Source organism: Aspergillus lentulus, assembly GCF_001445615.1.
Source record: "Aspergillus lentulus DNA, contig: Alt12, strain: IFM 54703, whole genome shotgun sequence".
Classification (NCBI taxonomy): Eukaryota; Fungi; Ascomycota; class Eurotiomycetes; order Eurotiales; family Aspergillaceae; genus Aspergillus; species Aspergillus lentulus.
Genome location: NW_028322115.1, coordinates 4,122,464 through 4,146,713, shown reverse-complemented (window position 1 = coordinate 4,146,713; position 24,250 = coordinate 4,122,464). Strand labels below are relative to the sequence as shown.

General features: G+C 48.0%; 4 protein-coding genes across 4 annotated transcripts; 1 reads left to right on the top strand and 3 right to left on the bottom strand.

Moving 5' to 3' along the window:
- Positions 1–6,893: 6,893 nt before the first annotated feature.
- On the bottom strand, positions 6,894–9,956 carry ALT_7290 (putative arachidonate 5-lipoxygenase; the record flags this gene model as incomplete). The annotated part of the gene is made up of 4 exons (XM_089600225.1): positions 6,894–7,275; positions 9,141–9,388; positions 9,476–9,653; positions 9,787–9,956. 4 exons carry the CDS (start codon positions 9,954–9,956, stop codon positions 6,894–6,896), a joined length of 978 nt encoding a protein of 325 aa, XP_089455687.1.
- Positions 9,957–10,724: 768 nt separating this feature from the next.
- On the bottom strand, positions 10,725–15,621 carry ALT_7289 (laccase-2; the record flags this gene model as incomplete). Its single annotated transcript, XM_089600224.1, has 10 exons — positions 10,725–11,105; positions 11,162–11,727; positions 11,782–11,926; positions 11,977–12,026; positions 12,091–12,477; positions 12,530–12,553; positions 12,601–12,700; positions 12,760–13,048; positions 14,824–15,266; positions 15,331–15,621. The coding sequence occupies 10 exons, from the start codon at positions 15,619–15,621 to the stop codon at positions 10,725–10,727; spliced, it is 2,676 nt and encodes an 891-aa protein (XP_089455686.1).
- A 2,045-nt stretch (positions 15,622–17,666) lies between these two features.
- On the top strand, positions 17,667–19,413 carry ALT_7288 (DUF3176 domain-containing protein; the record flags this gene model as incomplete). Its single annotated transcript, XM_089600223.1, has 2 exons — positions 17,667–18,282; positions 18,341–19,413. 2 exons carry the CDS (start codon positions 17,667–17,669, stop codon positions 19,411–19,413), a joined length of 1,689 nt encoding a protein of 562 aa, XP_089455685.1.
- A 2,870-nt stretch (positions 19,414–22,283) lies between these two features.
- On the bottom strand, positions 22,284–24,177 carry ALT_7287 (sugar porter family MFS transporter; the record flags this gene model as incomplete). Its single annotated transcript, XM_089600222.1, has 5 exons — positions 22,284–22,646; positions 22,711–23,029; positions 23,088–23,722; positions 23,787–24,025; positions 24,075–24,177. The coding sequence occupies 5 exons, from the start codon at positions 24,175–24,177 to the stop codon at positions 22,284–22,286; spliced, it is 1,659 nt and encodes a 552-aa protein (XP_089455684.1).
- Positions 24,178–24,250: the final 73 nt, after the last annotated feature.

Here is a 24,250-nt window from a genome sequence, read left to right as displayed (position 1 = left end):
ATTCATAAAAGTCCACAGTCCAGTGATGTCCAGACGTAAAAATCCTTGATAATTTTCACGGTCGGGACTCCTTATTTTGCCTTCATGAAACCTCCGACTGATAAGAATCACGTAGCCAGCGTCTATTCCAAACAAGAAGCTACCATCTGCGGAAGGTTCTGGGGTATTAAGGATGGACCGGAGGGCCTTATCATCAATCATCAGACAAAACTCTGACCATGGAGTGCCGTCCTGGTCATGGCGAGTCATCTAATCATTAAACAGGCGCCGGACCTGGTGCACAGGAGCACCCTTAAGAAGCTCTCGATCCTCAATAACTACATTCCTGTAACCCTCACAAATAAGCTGGATAGGTTCTGGATGGCTGAATGTCCGGCGGTATTGGAGGAAGCAATAAACACAGGCATTAAGCTTTCTCATTGCTTCCTTCCAATCGGCTTCGGAGACAGTCTCATAACAAGTCCGGTAGATGAAATAGCCCCATGGCCACATCGACTTATAATATTCCGCGAAGAACCTCGCCATCATGTTAGCATTCCACTATGGATAGCTCTGAAAGCGGCGGTGCCGCTCTTGCCAGGGCTTGTCCGCGGGAAAGTCCGGAGACGTCCATGGTTCTGGCCATGATTTATGGTGGAAGAACTCATTAAACGAGTCAGGTGAGGAGGGCCGGGGAGAGATTTCTCCCATGTTTGCAGATTGGATAAATTCAATGCAAGCCACGGATCCAAGGTGTTTGACAGTGGTAGAGGTTATGTCATGAGATCTCTGGAGTGAGATGTTTGTTGGAGACGGCAGAATACTGCCTGAGCTTGGGAGCAAGGCTCCCTTAAATACTCCCTTAAATATTAACTAGTTAATTTAGTTACATCAATTGGTATTACTAAGCAAACGCAAATAGTTAACTAGCTAGTTAGTCAGGTAACTAACGAAATCGGTAAGCGATGCCACCACTTTCCCATCCGATTCCAACACGTTTGAATTTGAAGCTTCCCAAACAAGTACTATGCCATCAACAAAACATACAATTGCAAGTACTTCAGCGGACGATGAACGCAGGGTCCTACTTGCAATATCAGCTCTAAAAAAGAAGGAAATCTCAGCAATCAGCAGGGCTGCGCAGATATTCAATGTCCATCGTTCAAGTCTACGTGATTGTTTGAAGGGCGGCAAATACCGTAATAAAGCACGCGCAAATAGCTGTAAAATAACTCAAAATGAATAGTAATCGCATATTAGATGGATTCTATCTATAGATCAGCGTGGAGCAGCTCCGCGACCATCCTATATACAAGAAATGGCAATATCCTGCTTGCGCAGCGTGGTTCAACTGCTATTAAGACTGTTGGGGAGAAATGGGTATATAACTTCCTTAATCTGCATGATGAGATTAAAGCCCGATTCTCTACGCGCTATAATTATCAGCGTGCTGAATTCAAAGGCACAAAGATTATCCTGGGCGTCCAGATCACCATAATGCAGGATGGGATTGCACTGGATGATATCTACAACCCTGATGAAACTAGCTTTGCAATGGGCTTAGTAGCTACTGCTAAGGTAGTTACAAGAGCTGAGATGCTTGGTTAGCCCTTCCTTATCTAGCCATGGAGTCACGAATGGGTTACATCTATAGAGTGTATTAACTCTATTAGATGGGTGCTTCCGCCATACATTATCTTTAAAGGGAAGGTCCATATCGACGGCTGGTATCAAGATATGGCCTTACCAGCTGACTGGCGGATCGAGCTTAGCAAGAATGGACGGATGACAGATCAGATTGGATTACGATAGCTTCAAAAAGTCTTTATTCCTGCTACTACCAGTCGTATGCTCTTCTAAATCCTATGTCCCCGATTGGTTGATAGTAGGGGTGGGGTCCTAGGGTAATGCAGTGGCCAGAGTAGGGAGCCACAGATAGCAGACATCCCAACAGGGATGGGCAGAGGGGATGGGCAGAGCTTGCTCATACCCATACATGAAAATCAATTAGAACGTTGCAGACTACTTCTTGATGAATGAAGTTGGACAGGCTTCTCCGCCCAACATAAGTGTTCTCAACATTGGAACGGCATTGATGGCAATAGTCCCAGCCAGAGAGGGAGTGGACTTTATGTCGTTGACCCTCATGTGGTTCATAGATTCAATAATAGGATTGTTGCGGTCCTATTCTGAGGGTATGCAAATGACGCCCCTGTGTGTGAGAGTTGCAAGAATGTTGGTGATGCAGGCGTCAAACGCATAGGAGGAAAACTGGAAAATATAGGACTAATGCTCATATCCCAACAGGCGCCCAGTGACTGCTGACGTGGTTGCTAGTTATGAATATTTGATACCCCATTTGGGGTGCCAGTACTTCCAGATGTGAAAAACAAGTATGCTGAATTGGAAAGGTCCTTACAGGGGCATTCTGTTTTTGCCTTATACACATGCTCCTCGGTTAATGGTGAAAAGTATTTCCATTAATAACAACAGTCTCCTCCATGATGGCTTCAGAGATGTCGACATACTTTGTTGATGACAGAGCAGTGAACGCACCAGTCTGTTGAGCCATTGTCTTAAGGTGACGACAGGCTGTGTGACATCTAAGAATAGAAATGCTCTACCAGCCTTTAATACTATAAGCAGCCCAACAATCATCCAGACAGACTCCTCAAAGCAGAGAGGAATAATGACTTCCGGACCAACACTATGAGATACTAATAGGTGAGAGGCCAGCTGTGATGAATATTTATTAAGCTTATTATATATCAGGCTGCCATCCCAGGAGCACACTGCTTGTAGTTTAGGATGTTAAGAAGCCTGTGCGTTAATTAAATAATGGATGTATGTGTCTGCAGCAGGTGTCACTTTCTAATTCTAGTCAAGACTTTCTTGGAACCTGCTGGAGGCATGGTACGCTCTGCCCCTGGCCATGTAGATGGAATTGCCGATCGTCGTAGATGAACGATTTAAAATAGATGTTGGAAGTGGTTTTAAAGAGGGAGGGAAGAAAGAAAGGGGTATGCAACAGGTTGAATGACGGATAGAAGGATAGAGACTGGAGATGCGATTAAATGGCCACACTTTGATTTCTGATGACTTGCAACCAGATGGAAAGGCATTCAATTTATACCTTCCAGTTAACAAACATCATGTCAAGAGTTCGGAGTTGCTGGAATCTGACCCAGGGATTCAGAGCTAGGAACAGTAACGACGGAACCAATATTCCCATAATTGCTCTACAGAGTAAGGTGGATAGACCAAACTATACTATGATGCTAAGGAAGTCCGCAAAGAAACAAGAAAAATAAAAACTAAAGAAAAGTCAAAAAGAACAAAACAACAAAAAGTTTTCATTTGACAGAAAATCAATTCGTCAACCGTACGGTAGGCACGTCTGCAATTCTTAGGCGAAAACCGAGCTATTTGGCCGACAGGAAGAAGTATATTTAATCAAGGACTGATATAGCTATCCAGTAGCCACTGATGGAACCAAATAGACTGTCACTTAGATTATTATCATTCAGATATTCAACTGAATACCTCAGCCTCCTACAAACATGCTTCTTTGTCCACGCGCCCTGATAAAGTTGCCATTCACCCAGCAAAGATTTTTGAACAATTTCCAAGCTACAGTGGCGGTTCCATTAGTGTCATGACGCTGTCAGATACAGGGATATTATTTTCAATGGCAGCTGATGAGCATGGAGGATTCAAGGGTTCAGACAGAGACGTAAGAACAAATTCAAATCCTGGGCCCGAATGAGAATCGAGTATTAGTCAGTCTACCGTCAAAACACCCTGGTAGGTATGAGGGGAAAGCAGGTTATTTACCAGAGCACCGGTCTATAAATATACTAGCAATCAATATCCTAAGCGCGCTTCGCGCAGCTGCTGAGCCGTCCACTTTAATTCAATTCAACCATGGAGAACCTGTAATGTTCATAGATCGCGTGCCTTTTGTGCCCTTTGCGGAACTCCGGAACTGGGCTAGACTTTGACTCTACTGTCTGGAGAACAGTGAGGCATTTTTTATTCCACATAGGACTTTGGATTGTATCATAGGGTAAGTCAATCGGATTTTCTATTTGACACCATAATATCTGTCTGCGGTCCTGAACCACTTCAGAATCGGAAGACATAAGTACCATTTCCAGTTCCGTGAACTCCGGGCACATATAAAGCTGGTAGTAACATGGCTTAGACAGGAAATACACCATGGGTTGTTGTGATCGACCTTCTTCATCATCAGGTCCAATCCCAGCTTCTTCTAGTTCCTCTGTCCTGAGCACTCCAGCATCTATGAACCACGCTCTGGTAAGCGCTCAACTCCACAGAGCGCCCCGAAGACCGGATTCTCTCGAACTCCCTGGAGATTCTGTTTCGATCTTGTGCCTGCAGACTTGCTAGGCCATGCACAAACACTGGAATCTGTAGAAGTGGCAATAGCTCAGTGGCAGTGACTGCTGCAATTTCCTCCAGTTCCGTCCGAACTACTGTTTGGACTTTGTCGTCGTGAATACTGTCCGGATGAACGACCAGGTGTAACCATGTAAACAGCGCTGAGTTGTAAGACTGATATAAATGGATATATTCGGGGTCATTTGACGGAGGATAGCATCTTGGCTGCCATCTGTCCAACTTTTGCCAAAGTCCAACAGATTCGGATATGATAGTGGAAGCCAAGCCAGGTGATCTGCACGAGCGTGTGTGGAGGGAGGACACCTGGTGGATTAACTCGATCAGGCCATCGCTTATTCCGAACGTGAAGCCGGACGTGTTTCGACTGAATCGGTTGGGATTTAGAGGCTCATCCTTTCCAGGTTGTTGGATAACTCCCTGTGCGAAATATGTGAGTAGGCTGTAGTCCATGATGATTGAAGGTTCCGGTGCTGTGTGTCAACTGAGTCCTTAGAAGCGGCGTTAAGTAACCGAGAATATATGCTGTCTCGTGCGTAGCAAGCGGGAGATGTTGTCGCATATATGTGGCAACGTAAGTTCCCTTTTCTTTTCCCTATTGCTTCATGGGCTCGGTAAGGTCTACATGACTTGTTTGGATCCACCGTAGCGAAACCAGGATGCAACAAGTATGCTCAGCTGCACTCGGTTCCAAAGGTTTCCCTCGTTGATTTTCATGTGCCTGGTCCAAGGGCTTGGCCCATAATTTGGATGTCACGCCTTACTGATCTGCATGAGCGGTTCAAACCGAATACGTAGCTTTTTCCAAACCCGCACTTAGGACGGTGACGCACAGTCCCCTAGGCGTTAATCTGGAGTTGGTCGTCCGACTAGGTTCCGTTAGCAACCAGCAGTCTGGACTCTGGAGTCTGAACTTACCAGCCTAGGCTAAGCGGCCATTCTTTCACCGAAGGATGGCACCTCCACATGGGCGTTCGCCTAGCGGCCGCCCCCGCGAATCAGCGCACTCCAGCCGCGAAACTAATGAGTAGCCGGAGCTCCATTGCTTCTCCATCAGAGTGTAATCTCCAAGTAGCATCCATTTTCCACCGTGTGCGGCTGGCAAAAGTACACAGTACCCTGTTCATGGTAGGCCGATGGGAAAGGGGTCATCATCAGCGAGCGATGATAATCAAACACACACAGTTGCTAAATAATCGTAGCTGCTATGAGTACAGCGGTCAACTGAACTACCACACTAACATTGCATTTGGGAGATCCGGCGCCGCTGCAGAAGATTTGGCGGAAGATCCCATCCACCCTAGTGCGTCTTGAACAAAGAACAATTTGTTCCCCAAAACTAACAACGATGCCTTGATGCTCGACAAAGCGAACATCAATAATGCAGACAGTAGAAGAGAGTGCGGTATGCGTATGGTTATACAGCATGAAGGCCTCAGAAATTAGATCCTATTCAATGTATTTGCTGAAGATTATCATATATAATCATGCTTTCTTAGTCCCCTCTTCCATAAAAACAAGCATATGTCAAACTTTGAATTAAACAGAGGAAAAAGCTACAATAACCTAAAACTAACTTTATATCATACTAAAAGATCAGGCTTCCATTTTCTCAACCCAAAACCTTCTGGCCTAAGACAGACACACCACCCCTTAGCGATAGACCTGCACCACTAGCTTGGTATGTAGCATGATTCTGGAGGAATCAGAGTCTCTGCTCATCTAGTCCATTTGCTGGGATGGGCTTTTCAGTCATTGCCTACAGTTAGAAAATGTGTTGCAGCTGGGCACCAGGTTCTTCATTAATATAATCAACAATTGCAGAATCTAAAGAGTCAGGAGGCAGTTAATAATGGGAAGTGCGAACAGGAGTCATGGATTATTAAGCAATTATTGAATATTACAATCATTCTGGGGCTCCAGCAGACACAAGCCTGGGAATCATAGCTGGTTGTGATGTGCTGCAGCAAAAACTCTAGTAATAGCTTTGCCTAGGAGACTTTCAAGCCAACTACCCTTGTAATAAACTTGCTAATCATGAAAATGCATTTTTTCCAGTAACAGGGTGAACTCAGACTAGTGGGTAGATAGTATTAACAGGATCCTTTTATACTAAACCTCCCGCAGCGCAGGCATGGTTAATTATTTTGCTGGACAAATAAACAGTATGAAGACTGTCGATCAGAGCATGGAATATAGGGGATAGTCGCCTGTATGTACTGTCAGCGCACTTGTCTCTTTGGTAACGTAGGATTTCAGGCACGCATTGCTTGAAGGCAGCATCTGTACCAGCAAACACGGTGTCTCCTCCCACCTTCGGGCCCTCGAGCAGTCCCAGCATCACGTATCCCGGGGGCTGAATCTCATAGCTAACATCCTGATTCCAGAGCGTTTGTGGTGGTTCTCCGCTCAAGAAATTGAGCTATCTCATTCTTATTTCCATCACGGTGGATGAAGTGGAACCCTCGATGGTCCTTGACAGTTACTGAGACAGGCTAGTAGTTGAGCTTTCCAAGATATCTCATGAAATTTTCCTGGGCACCAGGACCATCATCAATTAGATCCTGGTCCGGCAAGGAAACCATCTTGCGCTGAGAAACAAGATATGCCAACTCATCCTTCGCAGCATCAGAAAGCTTGTTAAGCTGCACGCCCTCTAGAATAGTGCTGAGCGACAGCTGGATATTTTTGTTGAAAAACATCCAGTTGTACCACCCCACGCGTACCTTGAAGGTATCTCCAAAATGGGCCGTCCAGGAGTTTAACAGTTCTCGTGGGCGGGCAGACAGATCCAGCGCAATCCGGATAAGGGGCCATCCAGAGGGGCCAGGGATACCTTCCAGACCCTTGGACTTCTTGCGCGAGTAATTGACAGTCCTAAGAGCTGGGAGAACAAAAAGGCACTGGCGAAGCCGACAAGGACCGTTGGTCTATTGACGGCGGAGATGGAGTGAAGTGGAAGGTGCAGGTCAATGGCTTTGCAGTGGTCCATATTTGACTTGGAATACTTCACAGAAACACAATCAAGGAAAGCTGGAAGGGAGACTGATGAGGAACTACATCTTCTGCTTCCATCAGTGCCTTTTATCTCTTGCCCTGGGCGGGGCTAGGACTTGTCTCAGGCTCGGTCGAAGATGGTATCTTCCCGCTGTTCGCTTGTGGAAAGCACATCCAACCATGACACAGATGCTATAGAGCATGAACTAGGCGGTAAAGGTCTAACTGGCTGTCTGCTCATCGAGCCTTATGTCCGGCAGGATCACACCCCAGCCTTGTGTTATTGTCGGTCATCCGAACATCTACAAAGGGCAATGCCTTGCTTTCGTGCTTGACCATAACCAGACTCTCCGAGGTCCTCATTATCGAGCAGACGGGAAGAAGGTTATGAGCAGATAAGCACCGCACCAAGCAGGCTAGGACCAGAATATCCATATTCGGACAGCAGCGCCTACGGGCGACGATGAAGGTTGTCCGTGGATACTGGACACTCAACCGGATGTTAACGGAGCTTGACATGCATGATGTATGTCGCCACCTCTGTTCTGAAGCTGCGAGACTGCAGGGTGTGTTGCAACTTTGAGTATAGCTCCCAGATCTCTCAGATCAGTGACAGGAGACGTTCAGTCCAGCGCCGCAACGAGAGGACCCTGACGCAACACGATACGTGTGCTACATCTACTCGCTAGATCGCATGACTGACTGGCACGACGTCTGGGGCATGCCCAGGAAGCCAGAGAGAAGGGCTGGAAGTCGATGAGGTGCTTTTTGAGGGTACGGGTCACTGCGCGCACATGCCATATGATCCTGCACGGCATGTGGAAGCAATCAAAAAGCATGGGATTCTGCTGTGTGTAAGGTAGAGTCCAAGCTGTAGTTAATTCTGCAGTATGCATCTCATTACATACATAGCTGTATAATTGTATTACTAGCTGAATGAATTGGAAACAGCAGGGTCTTGTTAAAACCGAGAATCGGTATCAGCGCAAGGCTGCTCCCTCAAAATATGGATATGCTGTCATAAATACCTTCAAGTCTGCCTGTTTAGGTAGTCGAAAGCAGCTAGGAATGTAACTGATACCGCAGATAATCTAGTTGAATGAGGAATTACCTTTAGTTTCTCCGTATATGGATATTTCTTCATCATAGGCAGCGGCGATCCTTGAATGCTTGCGAAGATAAGAAACTTAGATGTTATAATCCTGTCTGTTTTCCTCTCAGTTTCTCAGTCTTGTCTTTCTTAGCTTTTCTCACTACCTCTCAAATCATACCACATGAGAAAATATATATATCTCTGTTGGATACATAATTCTAACAAGACTACTCACAAGTATATGTGTAGACTTTTCAGCCGAATGTCTAATCTCTCCATCACACACACACAATATATGTATATATATTCTGGAGTCAGATATGCCCACAATGAAGCCATAAAGTGTCAGCGTCTTCTTTCTCGACAATGCACCACTAAACGATCCACAACCATACAGCTACACACACAAGTAATATGGAATTTTCCGAGGTTCAATCGATCGCCAGATGAACCCATCCCCAGCGACAAACACTCTCGTCGAACTGCCTCGCCCGGATCTCGTCGCTAACCGCCCACATATCTTCTCCCGGAACTTCTCTCAGCGTTATGAATCGCGCTTGCGGTCTGCTCGTCTGCTCCAGGAAGCTGGATTCTTAAAACATATAGGGAGAGATTTCCCTACTGTTCATGCTGCAATGGTCGGTTAAAACACACAAGGAGGGAGGTCTGTTTCAGCGCTGGTGTCTCGTTATGCAACCAGGGAAGTAGGGAATCGAGACTCCCTTGGTTCAGGGAGCGGCCGGTTAAAGGAGGAAGGGTTGAGAGGGAGCACACCAGAGGCCTCGCAGACTGTCGCGCCATTAAACGCAGAGCAATACCTGCGAGGTTCTCGCGCTCAAGCATCGGGGCCGGCACGAAATCAATAACCTCAGCCGCATCGGTAGCCTCGATGCTCCAGTCCTATAATTCATTGGCTTGGCTCATTAGCCTCTGCTCCAAGTAATACAATTCCATAAGAACTTATGTAAAGCCCTCAACGGCCTCCACCATGGGCGCCGCCGTCTCGTAGAACGGGAAAGAGATCAAGCGAGGCCCGTAAGTGCAGTCGACCAGTCCGCGGTCAACTACGTCCTGGTAGAAGTTCGTGGCCAAGAAATGCTCGGCATGCTCCCAGTGGGCATCCATCGCGATTTCCTTGCCAGCCCAGTTGGGAAGCGCAAAAGAACTGTCCTAGAAGCCCCCTTTGTTGAAGAGGGATTCCACTCCGATGGGATGAACTGCATATGCCTGGTACATTACTTATAACTGCCCTTAGAAGTACAGACTGAAGGAAAAACAGGACAAATAAGGGAGCATACGGCGATCCAGGTAAGCACGGACAGAGTGACGCGCTCATGGTGCGCAATGCCGCCAGGTGAACGGAGTCTGCCACATCATGCGTGTTTGCGAGGTGGTACAGCTGCAAGTGGAACAGATCATTCATGTCAAAAGCCATCTTAGCGAACAGCCAGTCGTGTGTCTCATCCATCGCGTATATGTGCGGAGGTCACTCCCCATGTTGGTCGTGATGGCTAGAAGGAGAAAGTCGCCGGAGCGGGTGGATAAAGATGTAGGCAGTGCAAGCGGCTGTCCAGCGTCCAGAAGTCCCGGGGTATGGGGCCTGGTACGAATGATCATTAAAGAGGAGGCACCCCTTGTGGCGGAGAGCCTCAAGGGTTCTTCTTCCCGCCATGTGCTGCACCACTCTCTCATCGACCACAAAGGGGAGACGGCCCTTGCGCAGGTGAAGATGCCGGACCACGTAGGGATTGAGGGAGAGCCGTTCCATAGAGAACAGCAGGTCATGTGTCCACTTTGTCAGCATGCTGGGGGCAACTCCATCCGGCACGGAGGAGGCCCATTGGTCTGGTAGATGGCTGCGTAGCTGGAGGGAGCTTGTATCCTCCCGCCTCGTTCAGTTAGCAGGGTCCTCCCACAGGCGTGGATTCCGTCTGCTAAAGCAACTTCGCCAGCGCCGTTGCTACCTTGTCCAACTCTGGGTACACATTGTTGGTGACATATTCCACATCGAAAAACCACCCTGCCCTATCTCGGGCGAACATGGCACCCCTGAGCACTCCGGTAGGAAAGAATGATGTTTTCCCAAGCAAAGCAACTTAATTATAGTATAATAGAGAATTTTATTACTTATAACATATTTCAGATGGAATTAATACATTTGGTGCTATCATTTATAGCTGAACAGTACTGTATGTAATATAGCCTAAACTTCCATACACCAATACTGTGAATCAAGCTATATGCCGGAATCATCCTGGAAACGACCTTTGCCGCGCCAGAATTTGTCCGGGTTAAAACGCCATTCGTTCCAACGCCGGCACGTCCTGTCGAGTTGTCTTCTGTCCCAATGTTGTTTGTCCATTAGGAGCTTGAAGTCATCTTTGCTTTCCAAGATCTGGAACGCTAGGCCAGCTGAAGCATGCCAGGCGATATGGCAATGGACTGCCCAAGCACCGGGGTTGTCAGCTTTAAATGCGATGACTACAAAACCATCCTTTGGCAGAAGCACCACGTCGCGGCGAGGTGGATTGTTATATGTCAAATTTAGTGAACTTGGCCCTTTGTAAGTATACTCTGACTGCTGCAGCAGTGCGAAGTCATGGCCGTGGAGATGGATCTTTGCAAAAATGGTCAGCATGGACTGGTGTCCTTACTGGTCTTCGGCCCACATACCGGATGCGCAGCAGGGATCAATTGACCGCCCTTTGGAGGACCCAAGTTTTCATCCTTACCTCCAATGATAACCATGTAGTTCCATTCTTTGTGAAGGGGATTTTTATCAACCGTATATACAACGGCGTTATCGCCAAATGGACTATCAAGATTGTTCACTGTCGGCTCTGAATAGTTCACCCAGAGGGTGTGATCCATCATGTGCCAGTTGTTCACCACGGGGCCTGATGGTATGTCAGGTGGCTCAGCAGGGAGAGACCAGTTTGCAAGCATGATCGTCGCGTTGGGTAGATCAAAGTCACCCTCTTCGAGAGAAGGCACTGTCCATGGAATGATGGGCCGCAGTTTTTCCGGTGGCTCATCACGACAGGTGTAGTTGTATTTACCCTCACTTGTTGTCGGCCATCCGCAATTATAGCCCTTATAGCACAGAATGCCCTGCCGTACGTCAAGTCGATCAGCAAAGTTGTTGCAGTGATCAGCTGGCACAGTCCGTATCCAAAATTCATTGGTCCCATTTCGCTGTTCCTCTGGCCATGTGTTTAGCACAACATGGTATCGTTGCCCTGGGTACATGTCAGTGCGTACCTCCACCGGGGGTTCAGAAGGCAATTACCCACCAATTCCAATTGCCAAATGGTCTGTTTCATAAGGCTCAATAGGCACCAAGTCCGACTCAATAACAGTAAAGTTGTGGTTATCAATGGCGAACACATAGGTTGTATCAGTGGACGTGTTGATCAATCTCAATAAGTAACGTTTACGCTAGAAATATGTTTAGGATAACACTCAAAGCAGGCAGAACGAAGACTTACACCTTCAACCTCCATTGGATATCTCCTAAGCAACATTCCAGCATAGCTCCCTAGAACGCATTACGCACATCAGTCATGACCGCTACCAAGGCTTGCATAGATAGGCGAGCGTACCATTTCCGTTGATTAGGATGCTGGTCATCTTGGGTGGCGCTCTATTTTTTCCGGAAAATTGCTCCTGATAGTAGTCTTGGAAGGCACTTCTGTGATTATGGTCGCCCAGGAGAATTGGGTCAATGGACTCATCCCAGTTGGCCGATGTGGGTCCATGAATGGTCAGGGGCCCATACATGCCATCACTATATTGAAGTGAGTAATGACTGTGGTACCAGGTGGTGCCATATTGTGTGGCTCTGAATTTGTATGTAAAACTCTCCCCTGGTGGAATTGGGCACTGAGTAACCCCAGGTACGCCATCCATCAGACTATTATTAAGCATGCGCAGCCCATGCATATGAATGGCCGTTCCATTGTAGGTGAGGTTATTCGTGACAGTGACGTCTGTTACCCATTAAAGTCAAGTAACAGCTTAATGACCTATCCATGTACTTACGAACTGAATCTCCCCAGCATGCCTCTACACACTATCAGCATCTGTCTCAACGTAGTGCAGAGTTGACTTACGAATCCAGGGCCCAGGAAAGGTTCCATTGATCAACTTTGCCCCAGGAAAGGGGATTCCATCCCAATTCGCAGTGGTGTCATTACTAACAATGATATGGTACTTCATAAGGGCGTACATCAGTATAGACTCCCACTCCACATGGTACACTAGATACTTACATCGCGCCGTACTCCCTGTGGCCAGGAAGCCTCATAGTCAGTTTTGGTGTTGTACTCACGCCCGGTTTTATTATTCCGGAGCCAGACATCTCTTAGATCTGGTGAATCCGGATGCCACCAGCCGGGCAACCCCGGGTAATTGCACTTTATGCGATTATCTTTACCGGTACCAGGTGGCACAAAAATGGGTGGTGTGGAGCTGAGTTCCTCCAGAGTGGTGTTATCTCCTTTTAATAAAGGAGCCTGGTCCACCGAGTCCAGTCCAATCAAGGACGTGAAACCGAAGTACCTGATCAAGCTGATCACGTAAAGCTTAAGCTGCATTATGTAGGGAAAGCCCCAAGTAGCGTTGACACAGTGACTGATTCAACCAGAGATCCTGCTTCCATTGAATAAGACAGAGGAAGAAATGATTAGATCTCTGCGCGAGGATTCCTCTCTTAGACCTTAAATGTCCAAATATATGGGGCCAACCTGGTTATGCAACCCACCACCATTCTGCTTGTAGCAGCATAGGTCAAGGACGTCACTCTTTCCATGACGACTTCTACATACATCATCGACCAATGATGCGAAGAAACCGCTACCGCTCCCTATAGTGTCTGTCAAGGTTGATGAATATGGTAAAAGCGCAATCGACGGAAGCGTGCATAGTTGCAAACCTTATACTACTTAGCTTTACAAAGGATAACCATTGGCACAGCCTTCTTACAATTGACTTTGGTAGTACGTCAACTATTTGAAACTCAGAGGCCTCGACCACTCTCTAGAAGCCTTAGGCTTAATCTAACACATAATCAAGACGAACATTTGCGTTTCTTGGAACGTTACAAATATAGATGGGGCACGCCTCCCCGCTCTTACCACAGGGTCATTATGTCACTTGCACTATTTCAATGCTTCCAATGGGGTGTTCCATGGAATTTATTAAGGAAATGCAGTAATAATCACGAGTAATGGAACCATGCATAGGGTCCATGTTCCCCCATACTAAGTATGGTTGCTTACAGTCGCCGCTGCCTGTACTTCTGACCTGTATCCAGGAATATATAACGTGATCCGCCCCCGAACCAATCACCCCTCCCAAAATCCAGCAAACTCAGTATTTTGAAACTATCCAAAACAACCAAAATAGCGCGGCGTTTCCTTAGAAATAGCTAGAGTAGCGTGTAGGACACCTAACACTTGTGTATTGAGTAATAGAGTGGTTTAGAGGCCACTAGTTGAGCGCTTTTTATTGTCTGAGTTACTTAGCAGACAGAGGGGTCGGGGGTAGCTAGAGTTGCAATTGGTCTGAGTTGGTGCAAGTTCTGTATTAGTGAAATGCAGTGTTATTGATGACCACTATCAGCACAACAGGACCAGAAGCTGTGGACCAGCGCGGCCCAAACCATCAACTATACATAAGTGTTGACTTGATTGACTGCAACTTGAGCAACTATTTCCACAATGTTCTAAGACGTAGCGTTTTCTTAGTTACCAGCAACCTCAACCACTCTTGCATTGTCACCCTGATCCTTCCCTTCGGGTTGCGAGGTGTAACTGGGCGTAATTTGGTCTTGTTTCACAGCTTTGGGAGAGAAGAAGACACTAATAGCCTGATTCCACTGATTCCATCTTTGAGACTTCCTTTGGGCCAAGTCTATAATAAAGTGCAACTGTCAGCTTGATTAAATCGCAGTAAATAATAAGAAGAGCTACTTGCCATTCAGGATATACAGCAGTTCAACTGGTATTGGGGCCCAGACAGTCAAGGCAGCAACTTATCTGAACCCCCAAGCATCATCCTTAAACTTATCCCTAGCCAAGGTTCGCAGATGCCTTCTTTGCCTCTACATCATAGTAAGACCTACTACCATGCCTGCAGTCAACAGTCCTATTAGTAAGACCTAAAATAGCATCAACACTCTAAACAGTGTCTTATGTAACTTGTCTGCCTGGAATCTATCCTTCAGAGACTGAAGCCAGAACGCGATTGTTCCTGCGATAGCAAAGATAGCGGCAGTCCATGATGGATACAGTACCGGATTGATGACACTATAATCTGTTGAGCTGTGGGCGCACCCATCAGAGGCAAGTCTCCAATTCGCTCTGCTGCCGCTGTTCAGGTGACTCTTGCCTAGGACAATAATCACAAGAACAAAAACTATAATGTAAAGCAGCACACGCGCTGCCCAACGTGATATTGGCTGGACCATAACCAGGCAGAAGAAAGTCACAAGGATGCTGTTGATCTGCAAGAATGCCATTGCCTGCATCTCTGCAACCTCAAAGGTAGATGGGTTCTGCGACAAGTTTGCAAGGGAGGCAAGGGCAGATGAGGCTATGAAAAAACCATTCGAGGAGAAAAAATTAGTCTGAATGACTTTCAACTCTCTGATAAAGCTGCTGGCTGGCGAGAGGGCAAGATAGAGCAGACGATACACAGGACCAATGAGGATGGTAAGCGCGGTCTGTATGCTATATGCATACATCATCTGCAGCAAAATGGAATGCCACTCGATTAGCTACAGCCTTATGTCTGCATGAGAGAACAAACTAGTGTAAAGTAAATGCAGTGCTATAACTTACGCCGATCCCCGATAGATCAGGGTTTCCTACCCCGTACGTGAGCAGGCACAGATTTTGGCAGTTCTGAACCTCTGCAGTGATGTTCAACCCGTTCTTGTTCGCATAATTGAAAAAGTCCTCGATCTTATTGAAGTCACAGTTTCTGGCATCCTCTACCGTGGACATTTCGGGTGTAGATATAGCCGGGATTACACTCGAAACTTCGGGCCTTGCGGTTTCCTGGGGAAGTGCCACAGCACATTGCACATGTAACAGGGCGTAAGCCACGAGGTAGTGCCAAAGGGATATCATGGTTCGCTTCTGAATACCTCAATAACTTCCAGGGACGAGAGAGTTCCAAAATTGAATCTATCGGGCCCACAGGCCTTCAACACATCCCAGACCCACGGCACGGCTATCGATAAAATAATCAACAACCTAGTGAAGACCGCCGTAGCAATATGCAAAATTCTTGCCATGAGGCTACTCGCACAGCTTTAAAAACCAAAATAAGCAAGGCTCAGCTCACTCACAAGACTGTGGGCAGGGTTCTGCTTGACATTTCAGGGCATGTCCGAGCACAATTTAGACATCCTCCCTACTTGTAACCCCAACAAGGATGGCGTCAATCATGGAGACTGAATGGGAGAGTTTCAGTGAAACTACAGCCAATAAAACAGATAAGGCTGGCCTTGTGCATTTGTCCGGCCCGACCAGCATTCGCGGGCCCTGTCGCCTGCTACTTCCAGCCTTGCAGGGACCTATCGGAGAATACCCCAGTCTAACGCCGTATCTCGGTTTATACGGAGCAGTAGCGCCCTCGTACTAATGTGGGTCTGGCTGCAATTCAGCTCGGCAGATGTTTTTATTACCTCTGTTCCTGTTGGGCGAACTTTCTGTTCTGCGTTCCTTAAGAGGCGTGGCACGTCACACATATACCAGTGAGATGGCGGGGGCTAGTTTACCTGGCGAATTCCTGTTATTTTTGATAGTCTCGATGTCATTCTCAGTGCAAGCGATCTAATTACTCAGTAAGTACTCCGTAGTATCTGCATCAGAACAATATCAATGGCCCCAGTTTGTTATTTGGCGCCCCACTTCAGCATTCGGCCCCCACTGAAGATATAGTCTTGTGTCTGAGGGTCTGACGCATTCAGTCTAAATATGGGGTTTCCAACGTCGTAAGGATTACAAATCATCATTCCTGTTTGGTGGGGGTTGGCCCCAATTAACAGAAAGGAGGGGTGCCATTCATATCGTTTTGTCAGAGAGCGCAGTAAGTGTATTGAATAGTACTCAGCCCCACGAATATGGCGGCCCGAGTCATCGAACGTAAATAGTAACAGTATCTGACTCAATACTCATGTAACAAGGCCTAGCCGACTAGCAGGACGTTCCCATAGACAACTGGTCTGATATGTCCATTTCGGAGATTTGGGTCACTCGCAAACGTGCACTGAGGAAGATGACATGAGATATAACATCGCTGATAGGTGGAACAAGGGCTGCCCAGCAAAAGACACGTCCAGGGAAGACTGCGCTACAGCCTCTGGCGTGGGGAATATAGCCAAAAATGAGAAGGCTGACCGTACGTTATTTTTTGGCCTTGTCTTTCGCCGGAAACATCACAGGCTCGACAACACCCTCGTCAACGCGGTCGAGCAACAAACGTGGGCGACTTGTATCGGGTCCGGGTTTGCCTTTCCGATCCGTCGTTGCGATTGCAGTAGTGCAAAAATTATGGACAACTCTCTTCCAGAAGAGAGTGAGGCATTTGTGGGATTGATGGCATGTTTACCATCCTTACCAGCCTAATTGCTTCACTATTCCTGACCTCTGACCTGCCGAAACCTTCGCTTAACGCTGTAATAATTTTACCGGCTGACGTCTGCATGTTCTCAGCTGCGAACTTTAATAGGCTACGGTTCTCGCTACCTTACCGATATTGGTCGAAATTGACCTGTCTCAATACTGCCAATTACACGTCTCCTACGCCTACCCTTGTAGGAATCCGAGTACAGCTCATTTCTTGGCTGGCTAGGGACCTGAGGCCCCTGACCACTTGAACCTGGCACTTAAATGGAATTATGTTGACCCGTCTTATCCTTCCTAAATTCTTACCAGGGGAAAGCCAAAGAAAACAAACAGCCCAGTTTGGCTGGCGGCTGAATTCAGCCAGCCTCGAAATGGAAACGGGGGTGTCAGCAGCCAAATATTGGGCATAAATCAAACCAGAACACCCTTCGGGAAAAACTCTGGAAGTTGTCTGGGTGGTTTGTCCTTAGGTCGACTATCTCGCTCAAAAGTTCCAACGCTGTCCGGATCAACTCGTATCCGTGCAGCCACAGGCTCTCATCATGTCCGGGGACCACAGTAACCTCAAATCTCACCAGTATGAGCCCGCACATGTCTCCGAAGTAGGCTCCGAGCCACTGAGTTTGGCCTCCGCTGAGTATAAGCGCCATCCGATGTACTCCCCCAAGGAATGGCTCTTAGAGACCATCACCTCAATTCTGAGCCTGAGCCTCCTCATTGGCATCGCCTGCATCTTCTGGTATATGGACAACAAGGCTCTCTCTGCCTGGAGCGCCCGTGTTTCTCTCAGCGCGACTATTTCTCTCCTGACTACCGGCTACACCGCGGCGCTGATGCACGGCGTGAGCCAGTTCATCGGCCAACTTAAGTGGCTTCACTTCAAGACCGGATCTCGGAAGCTTTCTGACTTTGAAACATTTGATGAAGCTAGTCGCGGCCGCATATGGGGATCTATCATGTTACTTACCACAGTCAAGTGGAACCTGGCCACCATCGGCGCATTTATCACTATCATGCGACTCACCTTCGCGCCATTTGCGCAGCAAGTAATCCTGTTCGAGCAGCGACACATCTTCTTCCCCGATGACAGAGTCACCTTTGGATATGCACACAAATACTCCCTTGAGCGGATGGGAGAAATGCCGAACCCTCGTATTGGTAAGCATTTTCGGCGCCCCAAGTCTAACAACAGAAGCCGCTCACGTATTTTGACTAGAGAGCATTCCGCAAGATCCCAACATGCAGTCCGCCGTGGTCCAAGGACTCTACGGCGTCAACACCCCGGCAACGTTCAGCTGCCCCGGGGAGTGTCGCTGGACTGGATCCTATATATCACTAGGTTTCAAGAGCCAGTGCAAGAACGTCACCCAGGAAACCTTGCGGTCGGCCAAATGTGACGGTAATGAGTATTCGACGCAATGCAACATGACGACACCAGGCGGATTGGGCATCTCAACTAGCTATTACTTCACCGATTGGGCTACTAACTATTTTTTGAATGCATCTTCACTGTTGGGAAACCCAGCAATCCTAGCTCTGCCAGACACCTTTCCGGAAGTTACAAGATTCGCAGTATACCGATCGACCCCGAACTTTAATCTTCAGCCTGAGAACATTAACATTACAGAATGCTCTCTCTCACTCACGGCGTACAAGTACATAGACGCAAAGGCGAACGGCAGTGACTTTTCCTTTGAGAAGGTCCGGGAAGTCGATTTCGGCGTCGCGAATCCCTGGAAACGTACACCTCGTGAGTATGAATGGGGCTCGCTGGACACGGACGAGTTCAAGACCGACAACATCCCTGCACTCCAAATACGCTATTCCAATCTCGCAGCCCTGGACAATTTCTTGATGTCCTCAACGATCGTTACCCAGTGGGTTGAAGGAAACTTTGAGAACAAAAACCTAGGTCTGGCCGCTGCTCTATCTGGTGACGTGAACATTGATGAGCGTTTCAAGAAAATGGCGGCTAGTATGACGGATCATCTGCGTGACGGGCCAAATGCCGCGGCTGCACATGGAGAGAGAATCGAGAGCCAGCCATTTGTTTCGATTCGCTGGCCGTATTTTATTCCACCTCTAGCAACTGAGCTGATGGCGATTTTGTTTGCTGTCTTGACCATATTCAGCAACCGTAAGGACCGCCACGTTCCTCTGTGGAAGACTTCGACACTTGCGGTGCTGGCTTGTCAGCATGAGAAGCGGCTTGGGTTGCTACAGAGCACATTCACGGATATCAAGCTGCTCCAGGACTCGGCGGGGAGGACTGAAGTACGGCTGCGGTAGGAATCGGCTATTGTCAGACTCGGGGTAGTATCCTCGCAGCTAGGACCGCGACTGAGAGGCTTTTGGAATACAACTTGTCAACCACTGGTTCGATTGCACCAGTAACAGCAGTTCTTCAACCTCCTTGACCACGGTGTCCTTTCCCACGCCATAGGATTCTCCACTACATCAAGACGATCTCAGTTTGGCAAGAACCCTTTTCACCTCTTACGCCACTCGGTCTATTCTTGACTCAAAACTGGGAACGCTCAGAGAGCTCGATATGATTTGCTTCAGGATTTGTTTCCTGACGCTGCCAGAGAGATTGACCATCAACGCTGAAGGTCGACAGAAACTAGGTGAAATGGCGAGTATCTGGGAAGCTCTGGCAAGGGCGGGCAGACATACGCAGCGTCGAGTATGAATGATATGCAAGCCATCTCTCATCGCAATACTCAGACCGCAAAACGCGCCGCTGAACGGGTGTGCTTCAGCCTTCAATACGTACAGTATCAGGGTGTAGATTGAGGTTACATTGATCGCTCACCACGTCAATCTCCCGCCTTATAAGCCAAGAAAATCACGAAAGAGCGCCAGTCTGCTCTCAAGGCGGCGGAGGAGTAATTGGCAAACGTAAAGAAGCTGATTGAGCAGGCGCTTTTGACGGCTGCGGGTTGGCGAGAATGGTGGCAGTGCTCTTGTGTGCGGGGGTATAGGACTGAAACAGATAATAGCTCCCCGGTTCCCAGATTCTCAAAGTCGCTGTCGGTGCTCTGTTCTTCCTCAAGGGTCTTTCTGTCCTTTCTATTCATTACTTGGAATTCCCGGACTGACTGAGCCCTATATATTTATGGTTGGGCCAGCCGATGTCCGTAAACCCAGCGCAATCGAACTTCAATTTTCGAGCTGACTGAGACGGACCCGTCGAAGTCAGCTTGGGCCGGTCGCCATGGACCAGTGGCTCTTGGAACGTATTGTTGAAGAGCACTGTACCATGGGAGAAAAGCCTTCCAGCGCATGTTCGCTGCAACGGAAACCTATAACGGCGTGCGAGATATGTCGGCAGAAAAAGAGACGTTGTGACACTGAGACTCCCTGTGCAACTTGTCGGCGCCTCTCCCGCGCTTGTATTCGCCCCCAAAGAAAGAGTGAGATACACGAGATCTTAGAACCTAGGATCCAGCGATTGGGAACTCTGATTTCGGAACTCAGCGGCAACTTGTTCGCTGGTCCTGGTCAAAATGTTGCCGGGACAGAGCAACAAGTCTCTTCTCCGCTATACTTGTCGACTGATTCTGAAAATATCCGGCACTCCGGTGAAATGTACCAGCCATCTCGTTCAGTCGCGGATAGCATCTCTGCCACGGCAGTATCCTTACCTGCTACACGATCTCCGCGTTATATCGCCTCCGAGGTTCCCGAGGCATTCTCTACAAGCTTCCACCAAGTACCAGAGACCCTTTCACCAGGATATCCTATGTCGCCTACAACAGCTTCCTCACATCTGACCGATATGCCACCTCAATATCTTCCTCTTTCAGCATCATCCCTAGCCATGGGCACAAACTGTGCCTCACCCGCAGTTCATGATTCTCTGCATTCTGCTACCAGCAAGACCCCGAACATAACTACCTCGCCCACCAGATTCGAGGCCGAGACACTTCTGGACATATTTTTCGACAAGGTCGGAGAGGCTAAGTATACTGTCAGTCGGGAAATGTTCCAATTATTCCTGGATGTTATATACTGTTCCTTGTCTGTTCCCTACGATTGGAGAATACCCTACATCGATATCATATCCAAATTCCATGTCTACATGGCAATGGCAATCGGTTTACGGGTGAAAACTGAGGGTCACCCCACAGAACGCCAACTTTTGGAGATATGCTATCGGCTTGCACTTGAAGCCGCTAAAGCACCAGATTTCTGGTCACTGCCTCTCTCAGCGGAGGCGGCAATGCTCTTCACATTATTTGCTCAAGTCAGTTAATGATAGGTTAACAATTATTGCTGTTCAAGAATATAGTACCCTTTTCTGCTTGACCTATCAGGGTTTGCAATTGAATTTGATAGTGGCCTTGGCGGAAATACATAACTTCCACCTCCTCAGGGCCAAGCGCTTACCAGCACCCCAAAACGCACATATGTCCCGAAACCCACTGCAACACGAGCCGCCAGTTGACTACGGACTGGAGAATGACTGAGAAACTGTCAGCTTACGGTTATTCCTTGTCTTTGGCGACATTAAGCCGGTTGTTGTCCGACATGTCCCGACCCTTTTGTGATCTGATCATCTTGCTCTGCTTCTCATTGGGCGACGACTCCTTGATCGCTCCTTATGGTTCCATACTACGTTCAGCAACCCCCGCACATGTGGAGGCTGTGCAAGGGCGACGGGTGGTCGAATCTCCAGTCAATCCCATATTGACATGATACCTCCTTTGGTTGTCTGTTTATGACTGCTCGCAGCTTCCGAATCCGTGGGGCAGCGAGATCGCTGCTCACTATCGTACTCTAGGTCATCAGGTTTGTGAACGAAAAGGAGGGGCTTAATCGGACTAAGTGCTGGGCTGTTCCGTAGTGTAGATATATATTAGAACAATCGTCCGAAGCATTATTAGACGTATCATAGCCGACGGCGGGAAGATGCAAGCTCGGTTTCTTAAAAGTGGACTCGCTTGATTTCGCCGATAAAGCAAAGTAAATATGGCCGTTTATACCGGTAATGAGCTTTCCTAAATTACTAACGTCCATAATATTCGTAAAGCTCAAATAATATCCACAGTATGCCATACCATAACCTAGCTACGTCGAATCATATCCGAACAAACCATGCACGGTTCAGTCCTTGGCCTTCCCGTTGTCAGCTTGCTAGTGCGGGGGCCGTGGAGTCATCGGCTGTCGTTATATCCCTTCTCTGCCACGTTCTCAATCTGCAGAATCTCCTTTTTCTTCTCATCTGACTGGACCCCGCCAATTTCATAGTCAAAACCAGTAGCGGCGCCAAATAACGCCTCCATCTCCTCCAAGGTTTTGCCTTTTGTCTCAGGGACAGAAAACCACGCCCAGAAGCCCATGCAGATCATCAGTGACGCGAAAAAGAAGTACGTACCGTAGCCAAGCGAGGTAATCATGTACGGTGTGGTGCGACTGATGATGAATGACCAGAGCCACTGGTCGGCTGTTGTGATTGCTACACACAGCATACGAATATCAATTGGGAAGATTTCCGCACACACTACCCAGGTAATACCCTGGAAGAACTGTCAGCTCATGTTATGGCCAAAGGACATGGCGGGAAAGAGGGACACTACTTACCTGCCAAGTAGCGCAGTAGATGAGCCCATAGAGATAGACGCAAACCATGGCAATATAACCCCAGGCAGTACGCACCGTGTCCCCTCGGGCTGACGTGCCTGTTGGGTCCTGTTTGAAGACATAGCCCCCTATGTACCACATTGGAAGGCTGCCTATAAAGGCACCCCATACCAGTCCACTGCGCCGACCCACCCTCTCAACCAGCCACACACTGAAGATGATCATCCCGACTGTTTTTGCGATCCCGTAGAACCCAGTTGCAAATAACTTTGTATCAGTGCTACCGATACCAAGTGTTTCAAAGATCCGTGGGGAGTAGCTTCGAGTCATACTATTAGCGGGAGTGGTCCTTCCAGAGGCGACACTGTGATCCTTACTATGTGATAATGTTCACGCCCGTCAAATTCTGGAAAGCCATCAACAGAAGACCAATGCCGATACGATTCCGAGTCCCTTTTCGGGTCAAGCGCCTCACATAGTACCACGGGCTATGCTTGGTTGTCGGGGGAGCAAGGCCAACTAGGATTTGCTCACGGATCTGCTGAAGTTCGTCCTGGATGAAGGGATGGTCCGCCGGCAGAGTGCGTACCCATGTCAAACTGCGTTCGGCTTCCTCCCATCGATCTTTTCTAGCGTACCATCGCGGAGATTCAGGACACCAAAAGACTCCCGCTAGGAGCAGACCACCTGGAAGGAGCTGTAAGCCCAAGGGCACCTGCCACTGAGACCTCAGAGAGGAGGATATCGTGCGGTTAATGGCGTAGTTGATCCAAAATCCTAACATGCCGCCGCCTTGGGAGCAAATTTCGAAAATACCAACCAGCCGACCACGGATTGACGATGGAGACTGGACTTCATTAGCTCCGAAGATAAATTGATTACTGAGAAGCATGTTCGTTTCGCTCACCATTTCCGCTATATATACCGGTACTTGGAGAGACACAGATCCGATTCCGAATCCTGCAATGGCACGACCAGCATAGATTAAACCCAGGTGACCGGATGCAGCAGTCTTGAAGGACAAGATGTTAGTACGCCTGTCTGGCTGCTCTTGGAAATAATGATAATCTTCTCACCATCAAACTGCCCCCTACACAGAAGACGCTCACTGCCATGACAATCGCCAGTTTCCGCCCAAACCTTTCTGCAAGCGGGAAGGTGAGAAGTGACCCGAAGAAGCATCCAACTTGAAACGTGGACACAATGTTGCCTTCCAGCGTATCCGTTTCGGACTTAGATACTTTGTCCAGGCCGAAGTCTCGACGAAATGACTCCAGGGCCATGGTTCCGCCAATGACGCTGGTGTCATAACCCACTGTAATGATGGTTAGTATGGCATCACGTAGGATGCGACTTGGACTTACTAGCAATGGCTCCCATGCTCATCACCACGGCGATAAGGTGTATTCGCCAATTACGGACCTCAGGTGGATCATTGCTGTTTTTGGCATGGAGGGTGATGCCCATATTGACGTGCGTTTAGGATCAATGAACAATGCTAACCTCCGGAAGGTTAGTTCAGTCGGAATAGTCGAAACGC